At 41.8% G+C, this 23,255-nt stretch overlaps 2 protein-coding genes across 6 annotated transcripts in view; both read right to left on the reverse strand.

Annotated features, from left to right (window-relative positions):
• Positions 1 to 245: 245 nt before the first annotated feature.
• On the reverse strand, positions 246 to 4,953 carry LOC134554550 (CD59 glycoprotein-like). The gene is made up of 3 exons (XM_063405167.1): positions 4,399 to 4,953; positions 3,491 to 3,607; positions 246 to 2,935 (listed from the first exon to the last, which is right to left on the reverse strand). Exons 1-3 carry the CDS (start codon positions 4,451 to 4,453, stop codon positions 2,730 to 2,732), a joined length of 378 nt encoding a protein of 125 aa, XP_063261237.1. The 5' UTR covers positions 4,454 to 4,953; the 3' UTR covers positions 246 to 2,729.
• Positions 4,954 to 5,391: 438 nt separating this feature from the next.
• TACC2 (transforming acidic coiled-coil containing protein 2) overlaps positions 5,392 to 23,255 on the reverse strand; it is a 114,374-nt gene continuing 96,510 nt past the window's right edge. For all 5 annotated transcript variants that reach the window (XM_063405164.1, XM_063405160.1, XM_063405159.1 and 2 more), the window contains 7 exons: positions 17,852 to 17,995; positions 17,383 to 17,459; positions 13,249 to 13,292; positions 7,795 to 7,955; positions 7,312 to 7,418; positions 6,382 to 6,502; positions 5,392 to 5,612 (listed from right to left, as the gene is read on the reverse strand). In XM_063405164.1, the coding sequence (XP_063261234.1) occupies positions 5,547 to 5,612; positions 6,382 to 6,502; positions 7,312 to 7,418; positions 7,795 to 7,955; positions 13,249 to 13,292; positions 17,383 to 17,459; positions 17,852 to 17,995 (720 nt within the window). In that variant the 3' untranslated portion in view covers positions 5,392 to 5,546. The remainder of the gene's footprint in view (positions 5,613 to 6,381; positions 6,503 to 7,311; positions 7,419 to 7,794; positions 7,956 to 13,248; positions 13,293 to 17,382; positions 17,460 to 17,851; positions 17,996 to 23,255) is intronic.

A 23,255-nucleotide genomic window follows, 5' to 3' on the forward strand; every position in this document is an offset into this window, starting at 1 on the left:
TCCAGCTGATAGAAGAGATGAATAAGAAGTCCTGTCGTTTTGAGTTGCAGCAGGAATTCACCTCAAAACAACCAACTTCCTATTGCACTATTCCTATTGTGACTGGGAATAGCTCTGCACAGTCATGGCAATAAAAACTTATAAATATTTTCTGCGTTTTTAATGGAGTTAAAAAAATATTCCTTCTATTTTGTTGTGGTTTTTGTTGATTTTTTTCCTCTGTGCTTGTTTTCCTGTTAATGCTTATGCCAAGAACCGTCATGAAACCGCTCTGGAAACACCAATCCACAAAAGTGGTTAATCCTTCCTAGATATCCACATGCAGGCACACTTCAGGGTCAGAACTGGGCAGGAAAAATCTCCTTTTTTTGTTGTAAAAAGCAGAGCAGGGCCCGTGATGAGCTGGGAGGCAGGATGGGATGGAGGCGTGGGAGCTGCCTGAAGATCCTGGCTGCCGTCAGGAACGACAGATGGTGTTTGTCAAGAGGATAGAGATTTACCTTCTTATTTTACCACGGAAATATAGCAGCAAGAACACTACCAACATCCACTGTTTTATCCAACAGATTTAAGAAATATATCCCACATTAAAAAAAAAACCCAGCAAAACAACAAAGCCCAACAGGATTCCTGCAGGAAAACAAGAGTGCCAGATGCAGCTGGAAATCCCAATTAAAAGAAGCAGTTGTGTTTACCAAGAGACAATGTGAGCCATTGCATGTAATTTATTTTCTCATTAAGGAAATGCACTGAGCATATACAGAGATTACATTCAATACAGATTTATCTTTACAGAACCATATGAAGATAAAGATATAATCAATACCTGCTTCCTGCAGCAGAAGAGATTGAAGGAACTGCTTCAAGCTGAGAATGAAATGAAAAATACTTACACCAATTTAAGTGATTTTTACACAGATGAGACGCTGGAGTCCAAATTAACATTCTCTGCCAAGATCTGCTGCATTGTTGCAATCTTTATATTCAACAGCTTTATCAGACTGGAGCCTAGAGACTAAAAATGGACCAAACTGCCTTGTCTGAGCCCACCTGAACAACACCCCAGGAGAATCCAGCCAGTCTCAAGCCACAATCCATATGAGATGATGGAAGGATCCACACTGGGAAAAGAGCACAGAAAAACAAGGACAGCTTGGCCCCTGTGACAGGCAACAGCTACAGGGCAGGCAAGGGTTACACTCTATGGGGAGGGTTCATTGATGCTGAAGCAGCTCTCTAAAGTTTGCAACCTTAATAAAATTTTGGTCAATGTGAAGAATTCTACTACACACTGCCTGGAACTGATTTTTCAAAGAATTATACTGAAAAAAGTCACAACACAACACTAGGGGTAAAACTACTTTGCCACATATTTTGTGAGTTCCATAAATTTTATGACCTAACCTTTTTCCTTCTAGACAACTAAAACTAGAAGTGGAAAGGGAAGTGGACCTAGTCAAACTAGAATTGGAAAGACCACCTGTACTTCAGTTACACCGGCTGGACTTCAAGCCAATCCTGTGCACGTTGTGTGCCAGGGATTGGACCAGATCATCACAGCTAGACATTAAAATCTACAAATATAACTCGTCTGCTTGCCTGGTGCTCTGAGTTTTGGATCAAAGGAGGTAGTGATGCACAATGCCTTCTACTATGTGACCCTCTCTAGATCATTTACTTGGTAAAACTGCCATGAATGGGTTTATTAAAAATATTGATTTAGTCCCTTATGCCTCTAAAGACCTCCAAGTAATTTCATTCACTTTGCAAAATGAAAAGGATACATAAACCACCTCAACTCAATCACATCACTGAAGAGGGACACATGTACAGATATATACACTCTTACTCTCAAAGACTGCAGTTTAGGACAGTGGAGAATTATCTACATAACTAAAACCTCAAGAAAAATTATAAACTCAAGTTTTAATTCGCCTACGAGACAGGGACTAATCACTTGTTTTTAAAACCAGCAGGGGAGATTGAGCCAATCTTTGGATGGACTACCAGATCAAAAACAACTTCCAAACTCTTCTTTTTTCTTCTTCTTCTGATGCTGTGCTAAGATTCCCAAAGGATCAGAAGAGAAGACTGGAAGGTGTTTTTTTTCCAAGGAAATACATACAAGCATAGAACCATCAAATGGTTTGGACTGGAAGGGTTTGGAATCATCCAGTTGCAGCCCCCTGCCAGGAACATATCATATATAATACAATACACCTCCATGCATTATTCTCTTCATGACCTTCTCTTAGCAGTTTGTATTAACACTAAATCATCTGCATTTCCAGCTCCTGGTTTTGTCCAGTACGCCAATGCTCTCTGAAAGATTAACATGCTTGCTACAATTTTCAGTCACTTTGTGCTTGAAAATTTTAGCTTGCTTTTGAATGTCTGCCAACAGTAAACAGCATCTGGCAGAAATTCACCTTCTACCTTACTACCAGGCTACCTTCAGCAAAGATTTCTCCTTATCTAAATTGCAGGAAAATGTTACGTATTCGCACAATCAACCCCTCAGGATAAACAACAGGGCAGCATTTCTTACACAGAGATCAAGACCTATTTAGCAGATGAAACAACTTTTATCTAAACATCTGTCAGGTCTTCCTACAGCTTTTTGCCTAGTGAGATATATGGTACACAGAGCGTGAGTAGGAAATATTATCACCCCTTGCTAAGAAGGCAGAGTTGTTGCTTCAGGATACTCCTTTTTTCCTTTTTCCCCCTCATGTCAGCTTCAACAAGGGGTGCCAGAGCAGTGTGAGGATGAGGAGGAGGACGTAGCTGCTGGAGCTGGTGACTCTGGGAGCCAGGCTCTTGGCGTTGCAGTTGTTGGAGTAGCAGCAGTGGACGCTCACCCCGGGCGCCCTCGCTCCGTCCCTCCGTGCCCGCTCGCAGAAGGACCTGAACGAGCAGGACTTCATGATGCCACCTGGAACAGAGGCACAGTGAGCCCAGAGGGGCTGCAAATGGCCACCTGCACCCCCTGCACCCCCCAGCACCAGCCTGACCCCCCTGCACTGAGCAACAGCCTCGGGTTTGGCTGCCCCTCACAAATAAATGAATACGACCACAATGCACAGCAGCACAGCAGTGAGCTCCCACTTAGATAACTCTAACTTATCTTAGAGGCAACTGGTGCAGCTGAAATATCTGCATGTGCCCAAGTGCAGGGGCTTATTAGCTTTTTTTCCATCCTAATTTCCAGCTAAGTCACATAAGTAAGAAGTGGGAAATACTTAAAATGCTTCTTTCCAGCTTTCACACAGAGTGGGTGCAGCTCATCGTGGCACACTGACAAACCATCCCCAGCAGGATTTCGTGTCAGCAAAACTGGGATTGAGATTTATTAACAGGGTTTATTTTGAGAGCAGACATTTACTTTTGGTTTTCTCCTTAGCTTACTATGCACTCTTCTCTTTCCAACACTGATTCTTTATTTCTCTTGTGGCAAATGAAACAAGCCTGACACATCTGTGACACTTACTTGCTTGTCCCCTGATGACTGCACACGCATCTGCATGGCCTGGACACTGCTGACTTCCTTGTCTGTTGCAGTCATCATCACTAGAACCTACACAGGTGTAACACTGCAGTGCTTCACCTGCGTGAAGGGAGAAGAGACCACTCAGAGTTTGCAAGAAGTATTCAAAAATATCAATCTTTCTGGCATGGTTTCGAGCACACATCAAAAGATTGCAAGAAAGTTTTGGAAAATCCAAAGGCTCTGCAAATCTTATCAATGTTTCTTTTTTAGAAATGGTTCAGATGCTGATCAAAAAAGGAATAATAAAAAAATCACAGATAACCACAGATTATTTAGTTGTTATAATCTACACTTAAAATAATATAAGAAGCATTTGATGTTCTGTAACTGCCTCCGTATCTTCTTGTAATGTTTTCAGAGCAGAGCCCACAAGGTTTTTTTCCCTCCTCCATCATGATCTTTGGTCCACAGTACTATGAAAATGCAAATTGTATACACATAAAATCTCACAAAGATCCAGTTTTCCTTTTCTACTGAAGTATCAATTCAGCTGGAAAGCACAACAGTGTATCTTGAGTTTTGATCTCGTTTAAACATTACAACCATACCTCAATCCTCTTTCCTTTCCTTGCCTCAAACTACATGGTATTTTCAAAGGCAAGCATGAATTTGAAAGATATTTAAAATACCACACTTGAAGCTTGCAGAGCCGAAATTCACCCTTGCTATCAGTGGGGACATCTGAATCTGCTAGCACACATATTTGTCTTTACAGAGGTGCAGTTCTGTGCTGCTAACCACACACAAAATGACCTGAAACCAACCCAACCCAGGAGAGGAGCCCAAGGAGCAAAGAGGCTCAGCCATGCAAATGAAATAAAAAAGGAAATAAAAAGGAGTTGACTTACTTTTGAGGACAAAAAGGGAGCTGACAAGAACCAGGCTGAAGACTGTCCACATCATGGAGATCCAAGAGATGCACCATTAGCCAAAGAAAGCAGTTTGTTTGCTATTAGAGCCTTAATGCTTCTCCTACATCCCTAATCCTGTGCAGAGGATAACTTACAGGATAAAGAGGTGTTCGAGAGTGCTACTTATCGAGCTTATTCTGGCTGCACCTCTGATCACACCAACCTCATCCCCAGCAGCCCTGCAGGCAAATTCTTGCAGGAGCAGGAAATGTGTTCACCTTTCAGTGCCAGACATGCTTAGAAACCATCCTGTCACCACATGCCACAGCCTCCGACTCCTCCAACAGCCTCATTACATTTGCCCATGGGATTTGCTGGATCAGGGTCAGAGCATTAAATATTTTGGAGGATTAAGCCTATGCTTGAGACTCGAGTGGTCCAAATCCAACACATATATATATATATATTTAGAGAGACAGTAAGATATAGACCTAGATATGTGCACATAAGCAGCAGACTCTTGTGACCCACAAAGTGTTCCCAGCAGTGACCCATGAAGTGCTTTCTGTGGAGGAATTAATTCCCAAGAGCATCTGGTGCTGAAATAAGCAAGTGAAGGACACAAAACAGAGCCATACTTATCTTCAACTTTCAACGAAAAAATTTATTTACAATAGAGAATTTCATTTGTGACATGCATTTTCCTTTTTTTTTTTTTTTTTGTTTAGATTTTATTTTACAAATCAGCAAATGCAGATAAAGTTTACATTCCTTAAGGCAAGAGTCCCCATGCAAGTAATACATGTTTATATTAAATCCAAAAGACATCCAACATGGGAACTCATGTACAAAGGGAAGGCTAGGATCAGCAATTTGTAATTTCTTAGAGAACTTGACAATCTCCCTGATACAGGAACTTTGAGATCAACTTGCTATGAATTATACTATGAAAATGCAAACAATAGCAAGAAATTCTGATAGTCATCTTAGTACTGCATACAATTAAATCAACTTTATTTAGAAAGAAAATACAGTAGTGCATACGAAAAAAGTGAAAATATAACCTGTCCACATAAATGTATGGACATCAGTGTGCCAATGGTCATATTGCACTCAATATTGAAGTCCAGAAATTTGGTTAAAAGTTAGCTTTTCCCCATTTTGGCAATCAGTTCATCACAAATCTTTGTTAATTCTTCTATCTCTTTATTCTGGAAAATAAAATATGAAGTATTATGAAAAGGATTGCTGCGTTAAGATGAGGGGGTTTTTTAAATTTTAATATTATCCAGCTAGTGGGAGAGGTGTGACCAAATTAACTTTTCTCCAATGCTGAGAACAGGGGATCTATGCATATATGTGCATATATAGTACAACTAACTGTTCATATTCATAGTACAGCTACATGCATTCAAACAAATGCTTCCTTTGTTCCAAATACAGCTCCTCCAGTTTCAATAAATCAAATTTAGCACCAAAGCAGACAGCTTCATAGCAGTCATTCCCAGCACACCACAATAACACATAGTGGAATTTTGTTTCTAGGCTGCACTTTTCTATTTTTTCATTATTTTCACCCTGCCTTGCAGAGCTGCAAGCAAGGACGAGCTGTTCTGTGCCAAAGCAAGCTCCCTTGGCTGAGCTAGAGAACACAGAGATATAAATAGGCATTTCCTACAGACACTTTGGAATTAGCATTGGAATTACAGCTAGCACTAAAAAGGGAAACAGAACCTGAGAGAAGAACTAATGCCAGGACCTGAGAAATGAACCAAACCAACTGCAGAGGTGCACCCTGAGCTCTGGCCAAGGCTGAGCCAGCCCCAAACACTCGGGCTCAAATCAAACCTGGCTCCAGCTGGTGCACACAGGGGTTTTAAAATTTTACAATTTGGGGAGTGCTGCTGCCCCCAGGGCCAGTGAGTGCAGGACAATCCTCAGGCAGAGCTTGGCTCTGGGGAGAGCAGAGTCCTGATTTACCTTTTGTTCCAGTGTTCTCTCCAAGGCATCCACTTTGAGCTGCTCCTTCCGGAGGCTGGCCTGGTACGCTGCCTGCTCCTGCTGCGCCTTGCCTCTCACTTGTGCAATTTCAGCATTGGCTCTGCAAAAAACACAGGGTTTGGTCACATCAGGGTCTCTGCAGGAAAGGACAGAGGGTGCCCAAGGGTGGACAGCACCTTAACAAATGGGGGAGAGGGCAGGGCTGCCTTCTGCTCATCTTGGGTATATTCTGAGACTTGTTCCTAAAGATTTTTCACAACTCTCTCTTGCTCAGCAGGGGCTGCAGAGTCCTTTCTCACTGTCTGTGTTGCTCCCTTCATGCTTCTCTCGGGTACCTCTGCTGGGGTCACAAATATGACTCAGGTAGAAGTGTTTTATGGCAGTTTCCAAACCTGATCTCCAGTTCAGGGGACTGTACTGTGAGTACTGAACGTGATTCCTAGAAAGGTTTATTGGTTATTACGTGGAAATCTAGAAAAAGAAACTGGCTAATGGCTTCCTCCTTGATCCTCCCATGAAAACACATTAAACAAACACAAAGACATTAACTAAATATAGAAATTTAAGGTGTTCTGTATGGTCAGGAGCTAGAATAAACACCAGCACATTGCAGAAAGTCTCACTATTGCATTTCTTTCCACCTTCTATCACAGAGCAGCCTGTGCTTTGCATATTGCAGGATCAGTTTGGGATATGAGGCCCAGCTAGGGGAACTCTTCTGCAGCATGAAGTCCTGAAAAAATGTGTACAACCCATGCACCAGCCCTGGAAGTGTCCAAGGCCAGGCTGGACAGGGCTTGGGGCAATCTGGCACAGTGGAAGGTGTCCCTGCCCATGGCAAGAGGTGAACAAGGTGATTTTAAGATCCCTTGCAACCCCAACCATTCTGTGAATCCATGACTCAGTTACCTGTCCAGTTTTTCCTCAGCGTGAATTTTGAGTGCCTGATACCTCTGCTCCTCCTTCTTTACTCGTGACAAATATTCCTGCGCGCATTTCTTCAACACTTCTTCATTCTGAAAAGAGAAGATGACATCAGCTTTAATCCAAGAGGTCCAAATGCAGGACAGGCACCTGTTTGTGGGAGTCACACACAGCTGTCTAAAGGGTTGCAGTCCAACACTGACACCCTGACACCCCCACAGAGGCCACTTAAAGGAGAATATTACACAATGCAAAGAGCTTTACAATTTTTCTGCTTGCATTTGATAGGTACGCTATCATTATTTCCACCCTGGCTGCAATCCTTCACCTGAGGATTATGGTTGGTCATGCAGGACATCAGAATTAGCTGAAAACACAAGTCCTGCCTTCTGTTCAGCAGCACAGAACATTCTGGTACTCAGAATCTGCTCAGCTCAGCTCTTTAAAGGAGATGTTAACGTGACTCACCTTCCGAAACCCCTCCAGGACCTCTTTCATCTTCTCGTATCTCCTGAAAAGATCAGCCAGGGATTTCTCCACTGAGTTCAGATCAGCCAGAGCTTGCTCCTTCTCCACTATGAGCTGCTGAACAGTGTGGTGGGAAACAGATTTCTCTCTCTGTTCATCCTCTGAAAGAAGAGAGGGGTAGGAAAAGAGAGGTTTTCAGAAGGGTAACAGGAGTAAGTCCACTGATGATGAAACTGTCATCTACAGTTTCTACTATACTCTGCCCTATTTGTGTATTAGTAAGTTTACAGGATCCAGAAAAGTCAGATTTATATAAAAACACAAGCCTGTTTTAGAAAACAGTTGCTAAATATAGTGATATTTAAATATTTTGATGTTGGGGGAAAATGTGAATGTATCTCTGTACTGATGGTTTCCTCCCTCTGAACTCAGCTGTTCCCCTGAAAAAGCAGGTGTTGGATTTCCCCTGCTTGCCTGAAGATGCACTCGCTGAAGTAAAGGACCTTTATACACATTCTTAGCACTGGCCACAAATTATTTGCCATTGCTGATAAATGCCTGTCATCTCCTGGCATCCTCTAATCCTGCACAAACAAGGCACTTTGTTCAGTGGAATTCAACTCCAATCCTTCCCATGGAAAAGCAGTGTTTTACCAGCTCCCAGGATTACTGGAGCAAGTGGCAGAAAGGAAATCTAACAGCAGACAGACTTCCTAAGTGTAAAAAACCTGCAAAAAACATCTGCCAAGCTCCTCCTGTGCATAGTTAAACTTGAGCCAGAGACGGTGGGAAGAACTTAAGAGGAATACAAATCCATATGGAGGAGGAATTTTCAAGGGAATTGACCTCATAATAAGTTGGAATATCCACATAACACTGAAAGAAAAGGTCTGGCATTGTCTTCTAAAATGCTGCATTGTTTCCTTCACATCCTAAACTATGATTCTGTGTCCATATTTTAAGGGCTACTTTGAATGATACTGAAAGGAAACAAACCCACAAAACACAGCAGTTATATATTACCATTTTCCTTGGTTTATGACAGAAACTAAAATAAGGCAAAAAGTTCTACTGTGCAAAAAGCATGGGGCATTTCACAATGTACAACTTTTCATTTGGGCTTTTATATTTGGAAACATAAACTAAACAAGTTTGGGGTTTTTTATTTGAATAGAGGACTTCAACTGAATTATTTAAAGTGCTGGTCAGCTACAAAACACCAAAGCTGATACTGTCAATTCCCAAACTGAGATTAATCTCTTCCTTTTGCATAATCCATCCAAGAAATACACATTTTTGCTGGTCTGACCAAGGCCAGAGCAGGGATGATGCCATGCTGTGCATCAGCTCCTGGCTCCTCTGCTCACCCCTGACAGCACCTGCCTGAGGCAGAGCCTGACCTGAGCTTATTTTGCTCTGTGTGATAGAGAAGATCAAAAGAACCAGAGAAGTTCTCAGGACCTGCTTGTAACACCTTTATTTTACTGGTGAACAAACACCTTTGACATGGCAGAGAAGCTCAGAGTCCTGTAATACAACATCACTTGATATATTGAACATTTTATTTTAAATCAACATTCTTTTCTATTTTGCTTTCTTAGAGACACCCTGTATTCCTCTGTACTGCCAAAACTAATGTGTTCTCAGTTAAAAGAAGAAACCATTTGTTGTCTTTATTTTTCTGAACCTCAGAGGCTGTCTCCTTGTGTTCCAGCACTAGATTTGTTTAATCGTGCTGGAGACTAAACCCTGCCTAGATAATTCCAAACCCCTTCCTGGCAGGATCCTGTTCTCTGGCAACACTTCTGTCACTGCAGGGCAAGAGATCCCTCTGCATGATCATCCAAAATACTTTAATGGATTTAATGTCACATCCCTACTTTTTGTGAGACTGCTGTCTGAGGTGTTTTAGCAATTTCCTGATTTGTTTCCAGGGTGCTCAGGGCGTTAATAATTCATGTCACACTCCCTCACAACTACTGAGCTCCTCCTCTTCCTCCCAGCACATCCAGGGCCCTCCTCTCTCCTCAGCTGGATCAGCTCCTGCAACACTCAATCCCCAGCACCATTAGAACTCACTCATGGGAAACTGGGGCAAGTGCTACAGAATCACAGAATGGTTTGGGTTGGAAGGTACCTTAAAGCTCATTTATTTCCACCACCAGACACCTCCCACTAGACCAGGCTGCTCCAAGGCCCGTCCAAGTGACGTTCCCAAACCAAAGTGGTTAAATACAACAAAATGCAGACACTTGGCTGGAGGGGAACTACAGTTTTATGTGGTATTTTCATAAAATCATAGAAGGGTTTGGGTTGGAAGGGATCTTCTATTTTCTATGATTCAGTTTCAATAAAATGTGCAGGTAACAGTCTGCCAGTCAAATCTTAGATAAGCGATTACACATCCTTAACTCTAAATACGTTTATGAGGTTATATGATCAAAATATTTGAATTAAATGACTTCCACATCTGCAACACGCCCTGCCCAGGGCTCACCAACAATAACAGCAGTATGCTCAGGAGTTACACTATCCAAATTGACAGAATCAGAGCAGCACCACGGCAGATCCGCTTTCAGGCTCAGCTCACTACTACTCACATGTCTTAATGGGAATGCAGCAAACAGAGAACAAAAGCAAAAGAAACTAAAGATGCAAAATGCTGGTGTGAAAGTTGGTGAAAAGCTTTACTTACCAGGCTTGCCTGTTTTGTTTTTGCAAGCAAATAGCAAGAAGCAACGAAAACGGAAGCAAAATAGAAAAATCAGGAATTGTTAGGAAAGCAGCAAATAAGTAATGCAACAACCTGTAATGCACAAAGCATAACATCTGTTTGTTTTTCACAAGGAGAATTTCATCATGTATTCAAATGTAAAGTATGAGGATACATTTTTAACAGGAAAAAAACCCCAAAAAACCAAACCAGCATTAGAAATCTGTCAGTGAAAAGGAATTGGGTGGGGATTTTGGCTGGACCCAGGTGTGTGGAGTGTGGGGTGCAGAACACTGGGGTCACCCAGGCTCTGCCTTGTGGCTGTCACAGCAAACGTGGGCACCAAGCACAAAGCAGCAGCACAGCCTGGTCTTTCCTCTCCCCCACTCCTCAGTGTAAACTAAAATGTGCTAGAGGTGGAGGCAAGTGTAAGAAAAAAAAAGGAAAAAAAAGATAAAGCACCAGAAAAAAATATACCAAGTGACACTAAACAGAGATCTCCACACTGACAACTTGCAAGCTCTGGCTGCAAGTGTGGCATGAAGTAATCACAGCAGCTAAGCTGGGTAATTCTGGGTTCCATATATGTATGACAGCAAATACTAAACCTTCCTCAGCCCTTGGATTCAAAGGCAATCACTGTTTACAATGCACATTTTTTAGTGCCTTTAGAAGCAAACACAGGCAGTCATATATTGTTAATATGGGATATTTTCAGTATTCATTATGCACACCCCAGCCTACAAAAAGCTCAGCAGGACTTATTAACCTCATTGAATATTCATCAAAGGCATTGGTGAAATTGGTTTATGTGCAGTGCCCTTCTAACAGGGCTGCATAAATAGTTCAGAAGGGTTAAATGATAAACAGAAACAGCCTAGGCATTTCTTTTGTTCAGATGCATATTCTGCTTTAGCACTGAGGCATTACTGGGATAACAGGTCAGTGAAGTACATGCAAATAACAGACACACATTTTCCTCCACATGTGGCATTTGCATGAACGAATTCCTTTATCATAAGGGACAGCAATTTACAAGAAATGGCATGACAAAGTGGGACAATTAGATCAGAAATTTACATTAAATGCAGGGAGAAGCCTCACATTTAACGTATTACCATGCTGTATGATTTGCATACTGCTCTAATTAACACAGAAACAATGTTTTCTGTGTCACTGTTGTTGGTTCAGTTCCTTTGCAAACGGACAGCAAATTAAATTACTTATAGCCATAGCCCTTAAAAACTCACTATGGAGCATCTGAGAGGCTCTGATACTCTGAATCTGAAGATTAAAGGTCTATTTATTCATAGTCAATGGCCCAATACTTATTGAACCTTCATGTCTTTGCAACAAGAGGAAGTGGCAATGGTGGAATGTACCGTGTACACCAAGGCTGTGCCTCTGCCTCAGGATTCCTACCCTGTGTCTTACTGTTGCACTGCAGTCTCAAAATCTGATTTTTTTTTCAGATCTGTTTCTCAAAAACAGAATTCGAATTTCTCTGTTGTTAACTGTATGCACAGCTTGGGGAAAAAAGGACAGGCCCTTTGTGTGTCCGTAGCACTGGCCAGGTTCAGGGTGGAAGCCTTACCAGGGTATGTTTACTGTAAACCTAAGTGAAATAAATTCTTTGCATACTCTGGTCACTCCTACTTGAGCACTTGCATGATGACAATGACAGACACCATGTCAGAAGGCAGCACATTGGCTCAGCTGTACATACAGAAGGCAACGGAGGCATAACACCAGAGAGAATGAAGCCTGGCATATTATTAATATTTATTATTCATTATTGTATCTATGTCACTAATTACTTTATGTATTAGAGTTGCCATTCTCATAAAATTTATTTGTAGGCCAATTTTACCCTTCACTTGAAAGGAGGCTGGGATGTCCCCCACTGGCCAAGAAAGCCAGGAGTGCAGCCAAAGCACCAGACACTGGTGCTCTGCTGAGCACCTCTGTCCTTCGAGATCCCAAAACTCCACTCAGCCATTTGCCTTTAGGGGAAACAGCTCAAGCTGAAGCAGTACAAGGCAGCACAAGCCACTGGCGCTTTCTGTAGCCAGACTAATAAAAAGAGCTTTAGAAATCTTACAGGAGGCTTTAAAATCACATCCCAGAGGCCAGACCTCCCACGCTGAGGAACCACACCAGCCCAGCCAACATTTGGGTTTTAAGTGCTACTGAGCATAGAGTTTTTTATCTGTGGGTCATGCTGTTAGCAAAGGTGGTTTTTAATTACTGAGAGGCAACACTTGTTATAATTTAGACTTAAAAGGAGACCCCTGTGTCAGAAAGTAACTGGGGGGGTGGCCTGGGCACTCCTAACCTCCCAGCTGGGATTGGAGTTAATCTCGGGTTTGGTCTGATCGATGCACTTAGCGCAGATAATCCCTGTTGTTGTGAAGAGCTAAGTTTGGTATCTGCCCTTAACCAGCTGTGAGCTCATGCCTGAGGGGTTTTTAGGTCACTGAAAGTCTCTCCTGGAGAAACCCCTGAATTTGAACCTGTCTCCTGCAGGCCAGTTCGCTCTGCTGCAGAAGGGAAAGCCCTGAGCTTTCAGTGTTACCTGAACTGCCCGGGGGCTGCTGGCTCTGAAACCAGGCCCTGACTTTTCCTTTTCTGGTGTCCTCAGATGCATTCACAATTCCCTGCAGCATCAGCAGATGCAGCCAGCATCAAAATGAAGCCCACAGACTTCAACCAGGGAGCATCTTTCACAGTAGAACACCTACCTATCATCTGAGCAATCGTCTTCTCATATTCCGAAACTATTTTTCTGTAAGAGGAGAAAAAAAAAAAAAGAAAAGCTTTTGGCAAACAACATCATTGCTCACGCTTACTTAGCAAATAACACTATCAGAAACTGAACTGTGGTGTTTTTAAGAGATACAGAACCCATCACACTTTTCTATGTTCTTTATTGCCCAAATAACAAATGAAACTGGCAATTTTAACACTGCACCTGATTTTTAACTCTTCATGGAAATCAATAAAGTGAGGGGAGGAAGAGGAGATTGCTTTGAAACAGATTCTGTTTTTTGAAACATCACCCATCATGATTATAAACATAATGACACTGGCCATACTCAAGAATTACAAAGAGCCTGATTTTTCCATTACTTTCTCCCCTCTTTCCCAAATTTGTGTTGGTTTATTTTTAATAAAAACTTTAAGGAAACTTATAACTGGTAGCAAGTAAACCTAACAGGAGTAGTGTTGGCTATCATCCAAAATGTATCTCATCTTCTAAATAAAACTTCTCGTGATTGAATGATTCACGACCACTTAAAAGAACAAGATCAAAATATTCAACTATGTAGCACAAAATCCATCATGTCCCATTTCCCAAATCTGTTTCTGAAGCAGTGGTGGCAAAATGCTACTTTTAAGACTGTTTTATTTCATATACTCACGGTAGGCTTTGAATTTCCTTCTTGAAAAGAGGTTAGCCAAAATAAGCAGATTAAATGTGATTTAGAAAGATGATCCATCCCTTCCCAGAGCCAAATAAAGCTAATGAAATGAGACTAGCTTGATCTGTGCTTTGATTCATGAGCCACACAGGACCGTCTACAAAAAACAAAATTACCCCACACTTCATCTGAAGTGGATATTCAAACCAGCTCACTGGAGTTGGAATACACCTCTCTTGAAACTCACTTTCACTTGTTCCATTTCCAGAGCTCTGCTGCAGTTGGTGAGGTTACAAAAAGGATGTAGGAAAATCCCGAGATAAAAGTCAGTAAGGAAGGGAGAAACTTGCAGAGCTCGCAAAAAACTACAGCAGTAAATCCAGAACTGCCTCAAATCTGAATCACAGAGCCCAGAGCCCTGAGAAGGCCACCTGGCCCCAAGTCCAGCAGCATCTCCCTGCCCTGGTCCTGCAGAGCACTTAGGGAGCAGGGGCTCTACCCACAAGCACTGGGATTTTTGCTTTCAACCATAAATGACACTTTGGAAAGCAAAGATAAAGCAAGGATTTTGCCCTAAAAGGAAGGGTTTGGTTTCATGTCCAAAGCAGATTACCTCAAAAGCCTGCGGAAAGCAATGAGGATTTTAAAGCTTTGTCATATCCTTGTGACACAAGGCACCTTAAGGAAGTTTTATCATCCAAGAAAAGGAAGCCAAAGACTCAGGGTACTCGGGGTAAGGAACATAACATTACAACACTGCAGCACTTCCCAGGGAAGAATTTGCTCCAGATTCATGTCAAAGGCCTCTTTCAGTCAAGCAGCCCAAATAATGGTCATTACAGCTGGGGAACCAAAGGATGCTGCCACATCATTCCTCTTTGGGAGGGCACATCCTAACCCCAGGCTGACACATTAATAGGCTTTAATGTTGATATTTGAGACACTCAGTCTATTCACTAACTGCACATTTGTAAGGCATAAAAACACCAGAGTCCAGGGCTACAAAGGGTCTCCGAGGTCATCTGTTTGACTCCCCTTACAGAGTCATAATCAACCAGACCTCCAAATAACCATAATTTAGTATTTCTTGCCTGCCTCTGGTTAGACTCTTGGATTATGGTACAGCACACTGTGGTTCAGCTGTTCTATAGCTACTGCATTATTAAACCTTCTCATTTTGGCTTCTGTTCTCTGCAGTGGAATTTCCTCCAACTGATCTTCTGGAAATTTAGACGAATTCAGGATATTCCAGCTACAGTATGCAGGATGTGAGTACAGGAGCATCGCTTCTCCTTCTCTGGGAAGTGATGCTTTTGTACTTGCAACTCTAAATAATCCCTGCTTATCATTATGTCATATCTCATTGCTGCATCTCTAATTTACCACACATGGACTGCTTGAATGTTTAAACTTCCAAGAGAAATCTTTCTTTGTGCACATATGTGTATTTATCATTTTGTGACAACATTCGCCAGATTTCTTCCTTTCATTCACGCGTTCCAGGCATGTGCCTGTGGGAAATCTGGCCTGATTATTGTGGTGGTTTTTTTTCAAATCAGACTTTAAGAAGGGTGGAGACACACACAAGCAGGTTACTGTGTGGAATATGAGGGTGCAGATCTGCAGTGTGCCAGCTGCTCTATGTCACCCCTGGCTCTCCTTCCACGAGGGAAAGGCTGGCAGTGCCCGCTGGCAGCCAGCAGACACGTGCACCCCGACACAGGACAGCCCAAGCACCACACTTGAGTGTGAGCTGCACACTGAGACATTCCTTACAATCCCTCGTTTTGTTCCCTCCTTGTTTTGCTCCCTGGGTTTGACTGCTCACAGCCACTCCGTTCTGTTTCTCCTCATTAAGCATTTCAGGGCTACGCCAGGGCTTTGTTCCCTCATCCCAACAGAGCACAAGGGAGGTGAGAGAACTCAGCTGGGCACTGGGAGGTGGCAGAAAAGAAATAAAGAGGCTGCCCTTGCCTTTTGCAGATGCTTTTCTTAAGATGCTTTGGCTCAGAGCCCTGTGCTGCTGCTATTCCAATCTGCCATGTGCAATTCCTGGCATCCATGCAAGTGTTTGTGGAGCTCTGCACTGCAGCTCCCTTCTACTCTCCCTCTCTAAGCAGAGTTTTCCTGGATATAAGCAATTACTTATGTAGGTCATCACTAGATACAGACTTTAGCTTTAAATCACTGAAACTCCTCATTTTGGGAAGAAGGTGGTGCTAGAACAGAAGGGATTTAAAAGAAGATTCAGTCTCAGAAGCGACTGTATAAATTACTACTTTAAGGAGGGATGCTAAAATAATCTGACAGTTTCCTTTTATTTATGAGTTAAGAGGGGGAACCATTCTTTCTGGCTTTTGAAGGTAGAAAATAATAAGCTTTAAAGACTCCATGAAGTATTTTATACATTCTCTTTTGCAATTGATGGCTTTCTCAGATTCAGATCAACGAGCAGGCCAAGCTCATTGCTTTGTCCTTCTTATGGTCCTACCCACTAAAAAAACAAAGCAAAGCTGAACCTTTCAAGTGACTGAATGGGAGGCATCAGTGCTTCTTTGAGCAGCACTGCTCACATCATTCACTACAGGGATTTTGTTGTCATCCTTGCAAGTGGTAGGACCTGGGCTGGAAAGGAAGGTCAAACCAAGTCCCACTATTCAGATATTTAATGTAATAGAAGAAGCTTGGTCTAGAAATAGAACAGATACAACCAGAACAAACTGAAAAGCTCCGGGTCCTTCTGTCAGCTCTCAAAGGGAACAAGAGAGCAAAAGCCAAGAGAACTATTGCTTAACTAAAATCAACCTTAGTGTGTGCAGTAATTAAAAAAATCATCTTAGTTCAAAGAAAAGGGTGTAGAGTCTCCTTATAAGCCAACATTCATAATCCAGAATGGTTCCTTCACAAGAAATGCTTTCCTACTAGCACTGGTTTGATTTCTAGTGTTGTTTCCAGTGATGTTCTGGAGGCAGCCTGACCCACTCATAACTATCTGCAAAGCTGCACATTCTTCCCTACATTCTTTCCTTTTTCCAAGCAAAACTACTTGTGGAGAGTGAATTTAACACTGGCATGTGCACCCCCTGCCAGCTCTGCAGGCAACTCAGCCCATCTGCAACAGGAACCTCACCATGCAATCCTTGTGAGAATTCACACATAAACCAGAGGAAATCCTTCCCTAACACTAACCTGGAGTAAAACCTCCCTTATCTCAGTATTCTGAGGCTGTGAATGAGATTAGCAACAAAGAAGTTTTCAATGATGACCCTGAACAGCAGTGCCCATCATACAGAGAAAAGACAAAGTATCAGTTCAGGATCAATGCAAAGCCTGAAGATAAAAATAATGAAGTAAATTCAGCTAAACAAAACAACTGTATGAGCATGGTACTCTGTGTACTACCCACAGGTTGAGACGAGGCTCTCTGACAGAGTGATCAACTTAATAACCCACCTCATTTCCATCACTTCCCTTCTGCTTTCTTCATATTTCTCTTTCCACTCAGATACTTCCCTTTCCTTGGCCACAATCTGAAACAGAAAACAAAGGGAAAAAACCCCACTAAATTACACCCGTCTTTCCATTGCTATTGCTAGCCACACTAATATAATACATAGCTATGTAAAATACATCACTTGATTCCTATTTCAAGCAGGTTACCATTTTTATATAATTATATAGCAATGTCAAGATGCACAGTGTACACTTGACGTTTAAAAACAAAGGTTTTTTGTATCATATCTGCTTTTCACATATGTAAACCAAGTAGAACTTGCAGTGCAGCACCTTTTGCTTTAGCGCGGCTGAGGATGATTCCAAGAACAGAACAAGTGATCACAGCATAAAGCACTTGGGAGAAAACAGGCAAGAAGGGAACAACAAGGGGCAGGATTTTCCCTTCCCAAATTGTGGGAACAGTTACCTCTGCTCTGGCGAGCCGCAGTGCAGAGTCCAAGTCCTGCTGGGGGTAGAGCAGAGCCGTGGTGCTCTCCGCGTCTGAGGCGCCGATGCGGGAGTACAGGGCACTTTTGGAGATGGAAACATCTGCTGGGATAGCAGGTTCTCTCTGTGTGATTGTTTTTTTAAATACAAAGAAACGAACCATTAAATTGGGTGTTTAGCTCACGGGTTTTCTGGGTGTGGTGCTAGGACTAGAGTTCTGTGCACCTCTAAATTATAACAGCGGTAACACTGACAAGGAGTTCTGAATTCAGCAATCATAAAATATGCATTTAAGATCCATAAGAAGCACCAGGAGAGTCATATTACCTATATAGAGAGAAAATAAAGACAGCACTTTGCCATCAATATTTTAAGGTCTTATCTTAGAAAAGGTACTGCTTTTCACCACAACATCCACAAGAAGTGCACATCAGCAGAAGGAATCTGATTTGAAGGCAGAAAGCTTGTTAAGGGGAATTCTACTTCCATAAAAATAAATCAAGAAACCAGAAGCAAGAGGACAGCTCCCTTTCTTAAGTCTGGCCTGTCAATACATGGTATCTATCATAAAGAATACCACATTAGAAGTGTGAATATGCAGGTGACACTGCTGCCCCACTGGTGTCCAGCATGCGATTAGTCAGTTAAATGAGGCTTTTTTTGCAGCTGTCAATTTTGCTCATGTCAGCAGCCCGGATTAAACAGGGGAGAGCAGCGTGTGAAATGAGGAGAGCAGAGAACAGGAACGTGATGCTGAGATGCAGGACATGTCTCACAAACAACTCTCGATGCAAACAACCCAAGCAACAGTAGATTAGAACTGAGGAGATTACAAAGGATCGTTCATAGAACCCAGAATGGTTTGGGTTGAAAGAGATCTTAAAGCTCATCCAGTTCCACCCCTTGCCATGGGCAGGGACACCTTCCACTGTCCCAGGCTGCTCCAAGCCCTCTCCAGCCTGGCCTTGGACACTTCCAGGGATTCAGGGACAGCCACAGCTTCCCTGGGCAATCCCAAGTCCCCAGCGCAAGGGCTGGACCATGAGTGAGGGAAAGTCAGGCTGATCAATCAGTGCCTTCTTCCATCCACTGATGGAAATGGAGATTCACATCCTGTTCTCCTGGTGTAGCATTTCCTTGCTGCTGAAAAGGGGATGATGTATTTTCCCAGTTTACTCATTAACTTTGTGCATAAAACAATGGATTCTGTTCCTTCAAGTTCACTAATGCTGTACCTAAGTCTTTAGACTTTATCTGCAATAATGAAGAGTAGTAATCAAGAGTATTTCAATTCTTTTTTATATAAAAGCGAAAACAATTATTTTCTTGTATTTTATTGTAAAAGAGGGTGGTGTGGTTTTGTTTTAGTCGTTCTGTTTGTATTTTTTTTAAGTAAATAGCAGAGTCATGCTCTAGTGACTGAAGCACAGGAATGTGAAAGGGAGTAGGTAATGTCTGGATCAAAGTTCAGTCTTCATTAATTTCAACATCACATATTCTTGTCTCAGCATTGGTAAAGGAATTTTTGCCAGATGCTATTCCATAAAACACTCAGTTCCTCACAGTTCTTCTCACACTGCCCAGGATCACAGAAAGCATCCAAACCCACTGTTAATTCTATTGTAATCCCTTGTGAGTTCTCATATCACACCTGACTGAAGAGGCTGTAGTAAAAATTATACACAATGCACACAGGACCAGATGTTCTGGATATCACATCTGTAGAGAATATGAAGAAACACTAACAACATTAAAAGACTAGGCAAGAAAACTTAATTAGTGCAAGAATAACCTAAACTACTTACAGACCACCTCACTGCATCTTCATTTACAGGAGACTCTCACTAATTTTCTTGGTACATTTTGTTTTTAAACCTGGGAGTCAACTGACCCTTACTTCTAGAATTTATGAAGCAGGCTGTCCCTTCTCTGTTTTTGCTACCTTTAACATGAACACCCAAAATAATGATCAATTCCAGCAGAATTAGGAGATGCAACCTCAGAGTCAGTGGGTTTTCCTACCAGAAGATAAAGCATTCCAAGGTCTGTCAAAACTGCGTACCCTGTGCTCTTAAAAATACCTCCCAATGTACAACAACTACATAAGAAAAAATACACCTGGGATACAAGCTCAGACACCTCTGTAAATGCATAAATACAAAAAAAAAAAGTACTTTAGTCCCTCCTTAATCACAAGGCAGGAATAACTGAGAGATAAAAAAGAGCCATTAGATCATCAAAGCTGTCCTCCAAAGAAAGGCCACCCTCAGACTGATCTGTTGAACTACATCTGTCACATTTCAAAAGCCTCCTGCAGCTTAATTTGCTGGATCTCACAGAGAGATTGCTGGAAAATATTCATTGTGCCAAGAAGAAACACAAACTTTTTTCAAGCTCATATGAAAACACGTCAAAGTAACTGCTGGGAGGATGACAATTTTTAAAGAAAAAGACATTTAGAGTATTTAATCTGTATTACAGGTATTTTTACAATAGTGCACAATAGCTCATTATACAGTTATGTTTTCTCTAGTTCTCTTTGCATTTGAGTAAACTGTACAAAATAACAGCAATAATGACATGCAGAATAGCTTAGAATTTCCAAAAATGATCATAAAAATTCTTGGAATTTAACCTCTGAGCAGAAATGTTTGTGGTAGGGGTCCAACCAGTACCCTCCTAATTGCAGGATCTGGAAATACCCTCCTAACTGATGCATAACTCACTAACTGTTATTTGCTGCCTGCAAAATATTCCTACCCCGAGAAAAAAGGAGCACCTGACCAACAGGATGATGGTATTACCCAAAATAACCCAATAATAATGCTTTAACACCTAATTGCTGAGAAGGTAAGCAGTTAATTGGGGTAATAATCAGCGAAGGGATTTGTAAGTCACTAAACCTTGCACAGAAAGATTAGAGTCTTCAGGGGAATTACTACAAAATGTAGGTCACTGCAATCTTAGTGTAAATATTTGAGAGCTCAACACACTTCTCTTCCCAGCACCTTTCACAGAAACCAGATATCTGACCAGAATGGAAACAAATGCACATCTATTAACCAGCTGCAGTTATCTCACTTCCAGGAGGTCAGAGAGGAAGAAAATAGAGAAATGGAATGAAAATGAAAACTAGTTTTTATCATAGCAGTTAGAGGAATGTGTGTTTAGCCCTGCTGAAAATGAGGCTGCCCTTTCCAAGCCCTTGAAATGCTGCCTGGGTGTGCCTGGAATGATGGACTCTCTTAATTGATGTGTGAGCAGACAGGTCAGTGAAGGCAAAGTGAGACCTACTTGTGCTTGCAAATACATGGAAAGGCAAGGAAAACCCAAGCAGAAGTTTTCTGCCTGCAAAGTTTTGCTAAAATCAATGACATTGCTGATTGAAAGAAATTATCCTCCTCCACTACCATGAGAGGCTCACAAAGCTTTAATGCACTAATCCCATTTTTGCCCACACCTTTCCTTTCAGTTTGTATTTTCCTTGGATCTCAGCACCCTGCTCTCCATCACCTCAGCATCCACAGGGTGCTGGACATAAACCCCACTCAAGCTGCACCTACTAAAAAATGACCTCACAGCATCCAAACAGAAACTGTTCAACAGAAAAGTTTTAATTCACCTCAACATTGGGAGACAGAAATACTTGGCCATGAAAAAGCAGGTGACTGGTCCTGCTGTTGTTTAAGTCTGTGACAAGAAATTCGGGAGTGGCCAAAGAACTTAATATATTAACTTATGTTTAATCTTTATTTTAGGTGACCTAATTTGTCATAACAAGTGCTTCTGTCTTTATTTACCATCCTATTCTTGTTACCCATGCAGTCATCGTTTAGCAAATGTTAAATGTAATTATACAGCATTCAGAAAAGAACGGAGGCCAGCCATCCAGAAAGGAATTCTGCCAGGAGCATCCAAATTTAAGTCACTGCAGTCATCTGCTGGTTTCTGTTCTACTCAATCCAGGCCATCAGTCCCTGTAGGTCACAAGGGGTGTCACCATGGGCTAATTATCACCAGCAATCTCCCACTGAAATAGCAAAGCTATGCAAGGACAAAAGTCCTTCCCAGCCTAACATGACACCTCTGCTATTGGTCTGCAAGCATTGCTGTGCCTGGACCAACACAGGGTTTGGTCATCATCAATAACTGCTGCCAATTCTGTCACAGGGGGAGTTTTGCCTATTTTTTTCTCCTCACCTCTGCTTATCATTTTGTTATCTTTGTTACACAGATTAATGACATTTTCTAAAAAGTCACATGAAATCCAGTCCTCATTTCTAAATTCTAAGGAGTTCAAAACTTGTTCCAAAAAACCAGGATGCTCTGATGATGCTGAACAGCATCTTTAAAATGTAATCCCACATTCTACAAAATTTCTGCAGCTCAGAATCTCCCCTGGGTGACTCAAAAGTATTCACAAACACACAAATGCATTCTCTTCAGTCTAAAATATCACAATTTGTGAGTTTCTGAACAGTTGGCTGCTTGCAAAAATGCAGATTTTAAACAGAAGTTTTCTGTATAACCCATGAAGAGCATCTATGTAATATTTTGTGTTTCATCTCATGGGTTTCCTGATGCTGGAGGGCCTGAATCCTGCATGTTCCAGCAAAGTGCTGGGAGGACAATGAATTTGAGAGAGAATAAGGAGGTAGAAGGGACCTAGAGAGGATCCCACCTCATTCTCTTCCAACACCTGACGCTCAGGACAGGAGAGCAAGGGGATAGTGACACATAGGAAAATTATTTTTCTTTTTCCTCCTTTGTTCTTTATGTTTTTCATTAGAGGTTTCAGCTTGATTAGCCCTAATGAAGACAACAGGATGTTTTTCTTAATTGACTAGAAGATTGTAACCACATACTCTAAAATGCTCTCAAATCTGTGAGGAATATGTTTACCTTAGTAAATGTGTGTGCACAACAGAAACAAGGTGGCTTGTGGGCTATTTAAGGCATGTGAAATAAATCAAATATGATCACTGTTTTATCAGAGGAGTACAATTATAATTTTTAAAAAATCTTTACTTTTATGAAGTAGCTACTTAATAACTGATCTTTAAAGTACCAAGAAATTCCACCCTGTAACCATCCCAAACACTGCTGTGATGCAATGAACTCCAGATCATTTAGGACTGGGCAAAAGACTTTTTGCTGACTTATTAATGGACAGTACAAGAGGAGGAAGGTCACGGGAGAAGCACATTGTCCTCATTTGGAATGAAATGTCTCACTGCAGCAGGATACTGCCATCCCCTCAGCATCCCATTCAGCTGATACCCTTTCCCAAGAAAGCCACTAACATTTATGGAATGACTTTTTTTGGCTTTCCAAACAGTGAGTTCCACGTGAATCCCTACAGCAGTGCAAAGCATCACTGAGGC

Source organism: Prinia subflava, chromosome 9 (assembly GCF_021018805.1).
Source record: "Prinia subflava isolate CZ2003 ecotype Zambia chromosome 9, Cam_Psub_1.2, whole genome shotgun sequence".
NCBI classification, from domain to species: domain Eukaryota; kingdom Metazoa; phylum Chordata; class Aves; order Passeriformes; family Cisticolidae; genus Prinia; species Prinia subflava.

What these genes read in the sequence shown, in the direction of transcription:
- LOC134554550 (XM_063405167.1), bottom strand. Translation starts at nt 4,453, where the DNA reads ATGATGTGGACAGTCTTCAGCCTGGTTCTTGTCAGCTCCCTTTTTGTC. An exon ending in CTCCCTTTTTGTCCTCAAAA is followed by an intron (nt 3,608 to 4,398) that starts GTAAGTCAACTC and finishes CCCTTCACGCAG; the next exon opens with GTGAAGCACTGCAGTGTTAC. An exon ending in AGTCATCAGGGGACAAGCAA is followed by an intron (nt 2,936 to 3,490) that starts GTAAGTGTCACA and finishes CCTCTGTTCCAG; the next exon opens with GTGGCATCATGAAGTCCTGC.